Source organism: Bufo gargarizans, chromosome 1, assembly GCF_014858855.1.
Source record: "Bufo gargarizans isolate SCDJY-AF-19 chromosome 1, ASM1485885v1, whole genome shotgun sequence".
NCBI lineage: Eukaryota > Metazoa > Chordata > Amphibia > Anura > Bufonidae > Bufo > Bufo gargarizans.
In genome coordinates this window covers 379,781,829-379,796,242 of record NC_058080.1, presented here as the reverse complement: position 1 = coordinate 379,796,242, position 14,414 = coordinate 379,781,829, and the positions used below count along the sequence as shown (strand labels likewise).

Below are 14,414 nucleotides of genomic sequence, written 5' to 3'. Positions count from 1 at the left end.
CTCCCACTTAAGTAATTTGTCTCCAGCACTGTCCTCACCAACTTCATCCCCTCATGCACCTCCATTTTAAAAAAATGTTATCAGGGGACAGCTGCGATCACTCTGCCTCACTGGGCAGAAAAGCCCCAGGGCTAGAGCACCAACCCTGAAACTTTACTGCATGTCATCTATTACAAGATGACAGCTGGAGACAATGTGTATAACAGGTCCAGGGCTATTACATTCTGTCCGTACACAGGTAGGAATGGCCCTAGCTGGGTAGAACAAGGCTCCTGTGCATGCCCAGGAGTTATTCTACACAAACTACAAGTGCAGATACAAGGTGGCCAGCACAGGAGCTGCTGCACTTGCATGCATATAAGCTCTCCCGCTATCCCAGCTACCAGAGAAGCCAGAGCGATTCTCTACAGTGTTCAGTGCTGGATTGCAGTGGTGATCGTTACCCATTAAAACAAGCAGTGTATAATGTAATGGAAGAAAGGATTGAACACAGGAAATGAAGCAATGTGGGTAAAGGGCATACTTTAGTATGTGGCTTATATTAATGTTTTAGGCATGATAAAAGCCATTTGATAAGGTAAGACAACGTGTCCTACAAAGAACAAGCCCTGTAGCAGCTATGTCAACAGAAAAATAATGTTATTGCATTTTGGAACACGGATTAAAAAAAAACATAAATATTGTTACCAAAACTTTCATGAAATAGGTCCAAACTCTGGTTCTGATTAATTTATCCTTAGAGTGGTCAGAGCCTAGTGCCTGCAGCCTATCAGAGTATCGGGGAAGGGAGACGCCTCTTCCTCCCCTGCCCCGCCGCAGCACTGCCATCTGTATCGCTGTCCTGAGAACAGCGATACAGATGACTATGGAGATGAGCACTTCCACAATGGAAGCGCTCATCTACCTGTGCCCTGCCGCCGCCCCCCGCGTCACCAGTGGCCAGCGGGGCTCAAGCGGCAGCTGCCTTAGGCCCCCCAGGAGCAACTGGGCCCGGGGCAGCTGCTCCTTTTGCCCGCCATTATAGATGGCCCTGACCGGATCTCATTATAGTCATAGGGGATCCAGCAATGCTGAAAACAGTGAGTTCCAGTAGCCATATCCTCTGTCGGATCAGGCTGCCGGATTCCCAAAACTACTGTGAATGCAGCCTTGATGCAGATTTATATAGCTCTCATTGAATACAGTACTTGCTACTGTATATAAATCCCACAGTAAAATTACATCTGCGGAGGTCAGATCAACACGAATCAGTCAAAGGCTTTAGAGAGGTTCCCTTTCGGGAATTTAGCCCCAAAAGCAGATCTCTATACTGTATGTACATTGAAATTTTAAAATCTTTTATTTTTACTAACTCTTTGTTATATTTGTATGTGCTCTTAGTTTCCATTGTAAAATAAATATCTGAGTTTCCTGTACAATAATATTAATTCTTCAGATTTTTTTCACAGACCCAGAATGTTATGTATGACCTAATGTCTGAACTACAAGAACGGAATGATGACCTTGAAAAGAGAATTATAACCCTGGAGACCAAGATTGACTCCTTAAATGGCACGCTCCATGCTCTTCCAGGGCTGATCGCTCAGGCTCTGCTCCGAGAGCAGGGAGAACTCTTCCTCATGCGTTCCCACAGACCATTTCTCCCTTCTAATAGCTCGGACAATTCATGGACCCCCCCACGTAGACGTACCTCACCTTCCACTGCCCCGCACACCTCTTCAGACAGCGGCTGAGGAGGGAAAAGGACAGATGGAGTTTCGGTGGGAGTGGTGGAGTGAAGACTTAACAAGCTCACCTTTTATCCATAGCCACTATGTGGTTTGATTATGTCAGCTTTTTTTCTTAAAAGCCTTGGATATTTGTTAACCCCTGAGGGTTCTTTGAAAATGCTGGAGTGAAAGTTCTATCAAAAACTAAAAAAATAGACATATATAAAAATGTTTGTGTAAACACGCACACGAGAGTACGCGCAGTGGCGCGATTATCCCTCTCTCTGTCACAGGCTGACCCTGTACAGTGATGGGGTATAGGCCAGTCTAGATAAGTTTCTAAATCAGTCTGTTAAACCCTTTCCCAAACTCTATTTATTTTCTTTAAAAGAGCTTCTATAGCTGACTGTCATGGGTTCAGATAACCATCTTTGCTCTAAACCTAGCAGCTTCCTGTTTTTAAAAAGTAATAAGCAGTCAGCCATATTTTTTTAACAACCCCCGCCAAAGGAGAAAAACTATGTACATACATATAGAAATGAAGGTAGTGAAATATATTTTAGAGTCACATATGAATGGGATGGGATTGCATGTAACCTGGTTATTGTCAGAGGGAATTGAAACATTCGTCTGACATAAAGAGGTTTGTTGGTTACTGGTCAGTGGTTGGTCTTAAATACGTGTGTGTGTTTACATATATAAATATGTATATATAAATATATCCATATATATTTATATATAGAGAGGGGTATAGAGAAGAAAAACTGTATTTTTTTTTATATTTCAAAGCTGGAGTGATATAATATGTAATTTACCAGTGTTACTGCCCCAGTGGGTGGCAAACAGTTTAGTAGTGGGGCTCAGGTGGCTAGTATGTGAGATTAGTATCTGGTTTCTTTAAAATAAAAGTAACATTGACCCATAACCACTGTTTAAAATCTATACTATATGTACCATTCAGCTCAATAGATAATGTAAAGCACCCCACAGAGAATTGAAAATGTGTGGTCATGACCCACAGTTGAACATGTGCTTGCTCCGCCTTTCGAAGGAGTTGAGGGGATGTTGCATTTAGACATATGCTCACTGAATTCCCAAAACACAGGCTGCCTTATGGAATCTGAGCTCTCCATTGCTTCCTTGTTCTATTACCCAAGTGTCTGCCACTTGAAGAAAGCAATTCTGGTAGGACTACTTCTCCATGAAAAATATAAAAAATTGTAATATGTGAAAATGACCTTTTTAATGGAGGATCATATTACCTTTAGTATTTAGAACCAGATCTAAACTTGACCTGACAACAAGCCCACATACTTCCCCCCTGTTGCACCCATAGGGCAGTGTAGGGCTCTATGATGCCCCCTTAGGAGGTTTTTAGTCTTCCCAAGGACACTGTTGGCATTTGCAATGGGTATGTCCTATCTTACACCATTTCAATATAAAGGATGACTACATTCAAAAGTAAAAATGTAGTTTTAGATTTAGTTCACCAATAATAAGCAAAAAATTCTTAGACAACTTCATCTACATTTCTATCCATGTCCTTTCTCCGGGATCCAACCAGAAGAGCACTGTGATCCTTTAAGTAAATAAAAGTTATGGTGGATCTAACTGGATAGAGTTTCCATTTCTTGAGTGTCAAATGCAATTAATTGATATTGTATAATTTATTATATTTTTTCTTATCATTGGGAACTTGATTAAAAAACATATCTTTAGTTTTGGGTGCTTCTTCTGCAAGGAGGAAATATGTAATGGGTTAATAAGACTGTGGATTATTGGAATTGTACGAAAATAAAATTGGTTTCACTTAAAGGGGTATATTCACCTTTGCAATAATTTTTATATTGCTCTAATGTATCGAAAAAAAATTAATAAAAATTGTCTTGATTACCAATGTCATTTTTAGGCCTCATGCACACGAAAGTATTTTTTCACGGTCCGCAAAACGGGGTTCCGTTGTTCCGTGATCCGTGTCTGTTTTTTTTTTCGTGTGTCTTCCGTGATTTTTGGAGGATCACCAGACATGAAGGAAAGTTAAAAAAAAAGTTGTTTTGGTGTCCGCCTGGCCGTGCGGAGCCAAACGGATCCGTCCTGACTTATAGTGCAAGTCAATGGGGATGGATCCGTTTGACGTTGACACAATATGGTGCAATTGCAAACGGATCCGTCCCCCATTGACTTTCAATGTAAAGTCAGGAGTCCCTATCGGAGTTTTCTCCAATCTGATAGTATATTTTAACTTGAAGCGTCCCCATCACCATGGGAACGCCTCTATGTTAGAATATACCATCGGATTTGAGTTACATCGTGAAAACTCAGATCTGACAGTATATTCTAACACAGAGGCGTTCCCATGGTGATGGGGACGCTTCAAGTTAGCATATACTGAGAACTGTGTACATGACTGCCCCCTGATGCCTGGAAGCATCCGATCTCTTACAGGGGGCTGTGATCCGCACAATTAACCCCTCAGGTGCCGCACCTGAGGGGTTAATTGTGCATATATAGCCCCCTGTAAGAGATCAGGTGCTGCCAGGCAGCAGGGGGCAGACCCCCCTCCCTCCCCAATTCATTGGTGGCCAGTGCGGCCCCCCCTCCCTCCCTCCCCAGTTATAAATTCATTGGTGGCCAGTGCGGCCCCCCTCCCTCCCCTGTTTTAAATTCATTGGTGGCCAGTGCGGCTCCCTCCCTCCCCTGTATTAAATTCATTGGTGGCCAGTCCGGCCCCCCCCCCCTCCCTCCCCTGTATTAAATTCATTGGTGGCAGCGGGGGCTCCGATCGGTAACCATGGCAACCAGGATGCTACTGCAGTTCTGGCTGCCATGGTTACTTAGCAATTTTAGAAGCATTAGACTTACCTGTGCTGTCTGTGACTGGCCGGGCGCTCCTCCTACTGGTAAGTGAAAGGTCTGTGCGGCGCATTAAACTGGGACTCCGATCGGAACTCTCCGCTGCCACCAATGATGGGGGGGGATTTTAATTAGGTGGGGGTGAGAGGGGAGGTCGCACTGGCCACCAATGAATTTAATACAGGGGAGGGGGGTCCGCACTGGCCACCAATGAATTTAATACAGGGGAGGGGGGCCGGGGAAGGTCGCACTGGCCACCAATGAATTTAATACAGGGGAGGGAGGGGGCCGCACTGGCCACCAATGAATTTAATACAGGGGGGGGCCGCACTGGCCACCAATGAATTTAAAACTGGGGAGGGAGGGAGGGCCGCACTGGCCACCAATGAATTTAAAACTGGGGAGGGAGGGGGGTCTGCCCCCTGCTGCCTGGCAGCACCTGATCTCTTACAGGGGGCTATGATATGCACAAATAACCCCTCAGGTGCGGCACCTGAGGGGTTAATTGTGCGGATCAGAGTCCCCTGTAAGAGATCGGGTGTTGCCAGGCAGCAGGGGGCAGTCATGTACACAGTTCTTAGTATATTCTAACTTGAAGCATCCCCATTACTATGGGAACGCCTCTGTCTTAGAATATACTGTCGGATCTGAGTTTTCACGATGTGAAAACTCAGCTCTGAAAAAGCTGTATGCAGACGGATCTGCGGATCCGTCTGTGCTAAAGTAGCCTGCGGATCACGGACGCGGATGGCAATCTTGTGTGCCTCCGTGTTTATTCACGGACCCATTGACTTGAATGGGTCCGTGAACCGTTGTCCGTCCAAAAAATAGGACAGGTCATATTTTTTTGACGGACAGGGAACACTGATCACAGACGCGGATGACAAACGGTGCATTTTCCGAGTTTTCAACGGACCCATTGAAAGTCAATGGGTCCGCAGAAAATCATGGAAAACAGAACAACGGACACGGATGCACACAACGGTCGTGTGCATGAGGCCATAGTCTACAGCTCCTATTTGGGGCTGTGTGTCTCCACAGTAACAAACTCCTATCAAGCTCGGTATAGTCTGATCCAGTTGTGCCCTACTTGTCAACCTACAAACTGTATGTTAGTAAAGAGTAGGTGACAGACAGAAGGAAGAAAGAATTCTGGACCAAACTACACAGATTTGGTTTAAATCTGTCACCATTGATACACATAGCTCTGCATATGGGCTGTAAACACAAAGTAGCAGGATATTATTACCCAACACCGATTGTAAAGTTGCTTAATTTTTCTGTTCTAGATGCCCTGAAGCAATACAGAAAATAAATTGCAAAAGTGAACATAATCCTTAGCAGGTAGATTTTCCAGTGCACATCCATATACAGATGTGTCCACCTTTCCTTAGCGCTAATTTGGTTTAGGAATCCAATTTTTCATGAAACTAATTCAATACAATATCACAACTGCTAGCAAAACTCTTAACAGGCTGCAATTCGCAAAGCAACCACTGGTGGCAAAACATATACACATATAGGATAGACATCTCATGACGCAATATCACAGTATCATTTTTTAAAAGCTTGCGATCTTGTGATAAACATATTAGGACATGTCCAACTATGAGGAAAGGTGAGGAATGACACATCTGTAGGTGTTTGAGACAATATATTGTAGCCAAAGATTCAGGTGGACACGATATAAGGTAAGGTTAGTTCTATAGGGAGGATGTCATTAAGTATCGCCTTTTCAAATGATGAAATATACGAGTAAAAGAACAGAAATATAAATCTGTTGGAAACTAAACAAACATGACAAAAAGTGAAAATATTATAAGAAACTGTAGCTAGAATGAATTCAAATTTTCAGATTTTACATCTAGCCGGACAATGGGGAAATGAAATTTGCAGCATGATGCCTTTAATTAGACCTAGATATAACTAAATGCATTAATCAATCAGTTAAAACATGACACTGTGTACAAATGGAAGGATTTTTGGCGGTTCACTTCAGCATTGTGTGAAACTATTTATTCCAACCGTAAAAGTAACAGTATACTGATTGGAAATGCTACTATTGTTTTTTTTCATTGATATACAGCAAGTAAACTGGGGAAGCATGTATGTTAGGAGAATGTTTCAATAGGGGGCACTGATTATCTACCACAGTGATCTCCAACCTATGGCTCTCCAGCTGTTGCAAAACTACTACTCCCATCATGCTCAGATATCTACTCAATGTCCGGATATGATGGGAATTGTAGTTTTGCAACAGCTGGAGAGCCACAGATTGAGGAACATTGATCTACCACAATCCAATATCCTTCTAACTTCACTCCAAAGAGATGTTCACTGTGGAAGATTAACCACTTCTTGAGACTAACAGTCCATTCAGCATTAAGATAACCCCTAAATGTAGAGAGGGTTTCTAACATTAGGCACCCAGCTCTTGCTAGTAGTCTCTAATTTCTATTTCCTTTTTTATGTTAATGGTGAAAAATGGACATTTAGAATCTATAGCCAGTTTTCTAGCAAATATCAGAATGCCACAGATCTAGAAAAAAATAAATTATATTGGAGACTTTTATGGCTCTGTGTCATTTGTGTTAATTTACATGGATTTTTTTTTATTTTGCTATCAGTTTATAAAGTTCATTGTGGTCAAAATGAACAGTCTTGTGGAAAAACACTGGACGACATCTCTTAGCAACCATTAGTGAAAAACACATTGCATCCACATTTGCATCTGGATGCAATGTGTTTTTCTCTGAAGCTTTATTCACTTCTATGGGGCCAGGGCTGCGTGAAAAACGCAGAATATAGAACATGCTGCGTTTTTCATGCAACACAGAACAAAAAAAAAGTGCATTCATTGCACCTTCGCAAAAAACTTGTTTGTGTGAAAGGGGCCTTGCAGTCTGTAATACACATCGTAAGCTGCCTGCCGCGCTGTCATTATTATAATAACAGCTCAGCAGGGCAGGCCGCCTGTGATGTGTATAACAGACTGTGCCCCCATAATAGAGGTAGCCACAGCCTGCCAAAGTGCCAGCATAATGGCGTTTGTTATACCGCCCCATCAGGAGCAGACTGGCCATAGACACTTATAGGGAAATTACCCGGTGGACCAATGCCGAAGGGGCCGCCCAAGCCCGGGTATATGGTTCTGCTAGGGCGGTATATTGTGCTCACTATGATATTTGGTTCTGCTGGGGCAGTAAATTGTGCTGCACTGTTTTATTTGGTGCTGCTGGAGTGGAATATTGTGCTGCACTGTGGTATTTAGTTCTGTTGGGGTAGTATATTGTGCTGCACTGTTGTATTTGATGCTGCTAGAGTGATATTTTGTGCTGCACTATGTTATCGTTAGCCTTGCCTACTTATGTTGTCCTCCCTTCTGTTAATTTTAACCCGCCTTCAACATGGGGACCACTTTTAAGAATTTTTTTCCAGAGCCAGTTTAAAGGGAACCTGTCATGTGGATATTTGATTATAATCTAACTAATTATATACAATCATTAACTACTAAAAAGTGCCTTAGATGTATTCACTTACTGGTGTGACAGATGGTTACCTCATAATATACACACAAAGATGCCGCATGCCACATGCTAATGAGCTGATTTGAGTCCAGCGTGATGTCATTGAGTCCAGCGTATATTTAATTCAGAGCTATAGCCACTCCCCTGCCCACCTGCTGCTGATTCATATGGAAAATAACTGTCATTCAGCAGCAGGTGGGCGGGGAGAGTCAGGAGCTCATGAATATTCAGGACTCATCATTATCAGCTGGAGCTTTTCAATACAAGATGTTGGCAGATTGACTGGGTCAATTAAAGAAAGTGACCCAGCATTTTGCTAACCGAATCAGTCACTTATTTATGTTGCCCTTAGTTAGGACACTATAAAACTGGTGACAGGTTCCCTTTAAGTTCCCTATGCGCCTCTGGAAGCAGCGCTGCAGCGACGAGCGTTCCAGCGCCGACTTCCAATGATGGAGCTACACCTGAACAGCTGATGCTTCTGGTATCATATCCTGAGTATAGGCCATCACTTAAAGGGATTGTCTCACTTCAGCAAATGGCATTTGTCATGTAGAGAAAGTTAATACAAGGCACATTAGTATTGTGATTGTCCATATTGCCTCCTTTACTGGCTGGATTCATTTTTCTATCACATTATACACTGCTAGTTTCCAAGGTTACAACACCCTGAAATCCAGCAGCAGTGGCCATGCTTTCACACTATAGGAAAAAACACTAGCCTAAGTGCATTCCCACAGTCCCGGCCACCAAATAGGCAGACATTTTTTCCTATATGTGTGCAAGCACAACCTCCACTGATAGATTGCAGGGTGGTCGTAACCATGTAAACAAGCAGTATATAATGTTATGAAAAAATGAATCCAGCCAGCAAAGGAAGCAATATGGACAATTACAATACATTAGTAAGTGCCTTGTATTAACTTTCTCAACATGATAATGCCACTTGTTGAAGTGAGACAACTCTTTTAATAAAAAGTGGACAACTCCTTTAAACCAAGCACTGTAAGCAAGGCTTTAAATTTACTGTTACCCTTACAAAGCGTAATACATAAAATATAGTTGCATATGTATTGTGGGGACTCGGTCTGGTAGACAGGATTAGTGGACGCAGTATAGAGGCAACAACAAGTTCTTTGGATCAAAACAGTTTATTGTTTTATTCACACGTTTGGCAAGTGACAAACAGTCATTCAAACAAAAAGTCACCTTGCTGTGTTAGTGGTAATTCACACCATGCGAAAATTTTGACCTGTTTTCACGCCAAGCAGTTAGCAAGCCTTCATCTAGACACCAGGCTCCCAGATCCCAATACCCCCCCCCCCCCCACCTTTGTTCAACCCTGAGGGGGTGAACACATGCCAGACAGTGTACCTGGGACAGGGCATCCGCATTTGCCTGTAACCAGCCTTAAAGTTTTGTAGGGAGAGAAACCATCGGATGACCCGGGCATTTCTGTCCTTGACCTGGCTCATCCGCTTGAGAGGGGAGTCAGCAGGCGGAATTTTCTCCCCAATAAATAATAGCGGAGAGATTCTGGTGCCCACCTGATAGCCAGGCAGTCTCTCTCCACTATACTGTACCTGGTCTCGGCTGAACTTACGGCTGAGGAAGACAACGGGATGCTCCTCCCCGTTTACTTCCTAAGACATTACAGCACTGAGGCCTACTTTGGAGGCATCGGTCTGTACTACAAACTCTCTTTTGAAGTCGGGTGTCACCAAAACCGGTGACCCGCACAGGGCCGACTTCAAAGTGGAAAAAGCCTCTTCCGCCCACTTATCCCAGTGAACCATCAGTGACTTATGTCCCTTCAAGAGTCCTGTCAAGGGCGCGGCTAGAGTAGCAAAGTGGGGAACAAACCTCATGTAATAGCCCACCATTCCCAGGAATGACTTTACTTGCCTAGTGGTGACAGATCGGGGCCAATTCCGTATCGCCTCTATTTTGTTTATTTGGGGTTTGATGACTCCGTGCCCAATGACATAGCCCAGGTACTTAGTCTCTTCTAACCCTATCACACATTTTTTGGGATTAGCGGTTAGGCCAGCTTTCGGAAGGGAGTCCACTACAGCCTGCACTTTGGGTAGGTGACTTTCCCAGTCGGTATTGTGGATGACAATATCGTCCAGGTAAGCCGAAGCGTACTGACAATGTGGACGAAGCACAATGTCCATTAGTCGCTGAAAAGTGGCAGAGGCGCCATGCAGACCAAAAGGTAAGAGCTTATATTGATACAGCCCCTCAGGTGTGATGAAGGCAGTTTTCTCTTTGGCAGCCTCCATTAAGGGCACCTGCCAGTACCCTTTTGTGAGGTCCAAAACAGAAAAATACCGGGCTTGTCCTAACCTCTCAATGAGCTCATCCACCCGGGGCATGGGATACGCATCGAATTTGGAAACCTCGTTAAGTTTTCGAAAGTCGTTACAAAACTGCAACATCCCGTCCGGCTTGGTATCAATACTATAGGACTGGCCCACTCACTTTTTGACTCCTCAATGACTTCTAGCTGCAACATTAGCTGCACCTCCTCCGATATGGCTTGTCGCCAAGCCTCAGGTACCTGGTATGGTGTCTTCTGTATGTTTCCACCTTTCTGTAGCTTTCGCCGCCCTGGCTGGTGTACCTTGTAGTTTACATCTCCAAATTTCTCGAGTACCTCGTAGCGCCCCTGCCAGGAACTTACTGCCATGGTCTGCACCAGAACCAAAACCTGATCACCCAGGTCAAAGATCCGGACCGAGCCTGCCGATTATAGACCCGACTCTGGGCTCGCTGAGCTGCATCCATATGCTCCCTAACAAGAGGCAATACTATCTCTATCTGATCTTGCATCTGGGTAACGTAATCAATGACACTTATGTGGAGTGGTTTGTTGTTCCCACGCATCTTTGGTCACGTCCAAGAGACCGCGAGGGTGTTCGCCATATAGCAGTTAGAAGGGCAAGAACCCAGAAGAGGGCTGGGGTTCCTCTCGCACTGCGAACATGAGATAGGGCAGGAGGTCCCAGTCCTTCCCATCTTTAGACGCTACCTTTTTCAACATATTTTTTAATGTTTGGTTAAACCGTTCTACCAGACCGTCCGTTTGCGGATGGTAAACGGACGTCCATAGTTGTTTTATGTGCAGCAACCTACAGAGTTCCCTCATCACCTTGGACATAAAAGGGGTCCCTTGGTCTGTCAGAACCTCTTTAGGTAGTCCTACTCGGGAAAACATCTCCATTAACTCCTTAGCTATGAGTTTGGCGGAGGTATGTCGCATTGGCACTGCCTCTGGGTACTGAGTGGCGTAGTCTAGAATGACTAAGATGTGTTGATGCCCTCTAGCGGACTTCGGTACTGGGCCTATGAGGTCCATAGCTATTCGGTCAAACAGGACTTCGATAATCTAGAGAGGTACTAGGGGACTACGGAAATGTGGCTGGGGGCTAGTTATCTGGCAGCTTGGGCAAGACTTACAAAACGTTTCCACTTCTTTGAATATGCTGGGTCAGTAAAACCGCTGCAGCCCTAGGTGACTCCCGAGAACGTGTTGGTGGGCTAGATCTAACACAAGCTTGCTATAAGCCTTGGTGACCACCAACTGTTTACCCCGTAGTTGGTTTACCCGATACAACATATTTTGATGAACCACAAAACGGGGAAACACTGACTTTGCCCCAGGTTGTTGTGGTTTACATCATTATTAACACATTTTCTCAGGCGTGGGATAGGGTTGGTCTTAATGTTGGGCGGTACCAAAATTATCCCCGGAGACATTGAGGTTTTCCAATTCAGGACCCGGCGGCAAGTCCTCCTTGTCTCCCACTATCACACTCAGTGGTCTTGTCACCCCCTGTTCCACCGAAGTGGCGGTCACCCCTACCGCTGGCCCTTCGGTCTCAGGTTCCCAGGGTTCTGGTCTCCCCCTGAGCCGGGCCACTCTGCTAGGGTTACCCCTGTCTCATGGGTATGAGTCACTCTCATAGCCGGCCACAGTTCCAGGAAGTCTCTCCCTATTATGAGTTCATAACGTAAATTGGTGGCGACAGCCACCTCGTGAGTCCACCTACCGGCCACCGTGGACAGAGACACCAGGGCGGTGGGATAGTCCTTTAAGTCTCCATGGATGCACACGACCCCGACTTTTCGGCCAGTATACTCAGCGGGCTGCACCAGGGAAGCTCTTACCAAGGACACCAGACTCCCTAAGTCCAGCAGAGCTACCACCAGAGTGTCTCCCACTTCCACCTGGGACAGGTGGCTATTGTCTATAGTCTCTGGGGTACCTGTTGCACACAGCTTTCTAGCATACAAGGAGTGGCGGTAGCCATAGTTAGTATCCATGGGTTTGCCCCGATGGGGACAGTCGGCCCTTATGTGGTCAGGCTCCTGACACCGCCAACAGACTATCGGAGCTAGGTCTGTAGGGAGTATATCCCGGGCGAGTTTTGCGGGCACCAGTCGCCGGGTATGGGGTGGAGATTTCTGGGGTTTGACTGCTCCCCTCCCAAAAGAACCCCCCTGTAGAGTCCTGGTGGCCTTAGCGCGCCACCAGGTCGACCATCTCAAGACCATTACCAGGAGACACCTGGCCAATCCAGTGCTGGAGAGAGTACGGCAAATCCCTCCAAAATACATCAGCCAATAGACGGTCCAGGATAGCAGTGGAACTCAGCACGTCAGGCTGCAGTCATTTTTGCAACCGGTGTAACAGATCATAATACTGAGGTCTTGCGGGTTCAGCCAGGTTAAACTCCCATTGATGCACCCGCTGGGCCCGGACCAACACAATCACCCCCAGTCTTGCCAGAATCTCACCCTTTACAGTCGTGTAATCGGCAGCTTGATCATTTGGTAAGTCGAAAAATACCTGTTTGGGTCGGGATGCCCACTGATCTCAGGGTAGTCTCTCCCTCGCGGCCACCTTCTCGAACACCGCCAGATAGGTCTCGATGTCGTCTGAGGGGGTCATCTTAGGGATTGCCGCACGGACCACTTTTCGGGCATCATGGACACTCTGGGATGCTTCTACTGCTTGTAAAGCCATCACATGTTGTAACAGCAGCTGGTTTGTTTCCTGCTGTTGCTTATTGGCCTCCCACTGTTGCAGGCTAGCCTCCATGAGGGCTTTCACGACAGCTTCCACGGGTTGTAATCTCGCTGATTTGATGTAAGACATACAACTGTGCCCCGAAAAATAAATATATTTTGGCCTTCATGACAGCCTCATTGTACCTGCACGCATCCTCCACCAATTGTGAGGACTCGCTCTGTTAGACAGGATAAGCGGACGTAGTATAGAGGCAACAACAAGTTCTTTGGATCAAAACAGTTCAGTGTTTTATTCACACTTTAGGCAAGTGGCAAAACAGTCATATTCAAACAAAAAGTCACCTTGCAGTGTTGGTGGTAATTCACACCATGAGGCAATTTTGCCTCAGAGTCCTTTCTGACAGCAGCACCAACCTGTTTTCACACCAAACAGGTAGCAAGCATTCATCCAGACACCAGGCTCCCAGATCCCAATGTAGACCTGGCTTCTGAGCCCAGCTGCCTATTTAAGGACAGCCAGATGCTGCCAAAACCTGGATCGGCATTTAAAATCTTGTCCGGAATTTGACCTCACCTGGCTGTAGATCAGCTCAGCAGCACATGCTGGGAGTAAAATACCTGTTTTCCCAGACCAAACCTCTCACTGTGTCACAGTATAAAGACATTGCAAACAAGATTAACCTTGGAGCCCAATCATATCCACATTATTTCAATAATAAATGCAACACAGTACAAGTCCCTCCCTTTTGGCTGGTAGCACTCAACCCCTTTAGGACACAGCCATTTTTGACCCTTCTGACAGAGCCTATTTTTCTAAATCTGATGTGTCACTTTATGTGGTAAACATAAAGGGTACAACTTTGGTATGCTTTTACTTATCCAAGTGATTCTGAGATTCTTTTCTCGTAACACAATGTTCTTTATGTTAACCACTTAAGGACCACAGGTTTATACCCCCCTAGTGACCAGGCCCTTTTTTTCAAATCGGCACTTCACAACTTTAACAGTTTATTGCTCGGTCATGCAACTTGGCACCCAAATGAATTTTGCCTCCTTTTCTTCTCACAAATACAGCTTTCTTTTGGTGGTATTTGATTGCTGCTAAGAGTTTTCGTTTTTCTGATATTAATCAAAATAGACCTCAATTTTCTCAAAAAAAAGTGTATTTTAAACTTTTTGGGGTAAAATTGTTCAAATATAATTACATTTTTAATTAAATTTTTATACAAGTTTGTGTCAGAATTTATTGTGCTACATGTCTTTGATTAAAAAAATAATCCAATAAGTG

General features: G+C 44.8%; 1 protein-coding gene across 1 annotated transcript in view; it reads left to right on the top strand.

Annotated features, from left to right (window-relative positions):
* The window catches only part of KCNN1 (potassium calcium-activated channel subfamily N member 1), a 238,378-nt gene extending 236,645 nt beyond the window's left edge, over positions 1–1,733 (top strand). Inside the window, exon 9 of the mRNA XM_044285284.1 lies at positions 1,449–1,733. Within this exon, the coding sequence (XP_044141219.1) occupies positions 1,449–1,733 (285 nt within the window). The remainder of the gene's footprint in view (positions 1–1,448) is intronic.
* Positions 1,734–14,414: the final 12,681 nt, after the last annotated feature.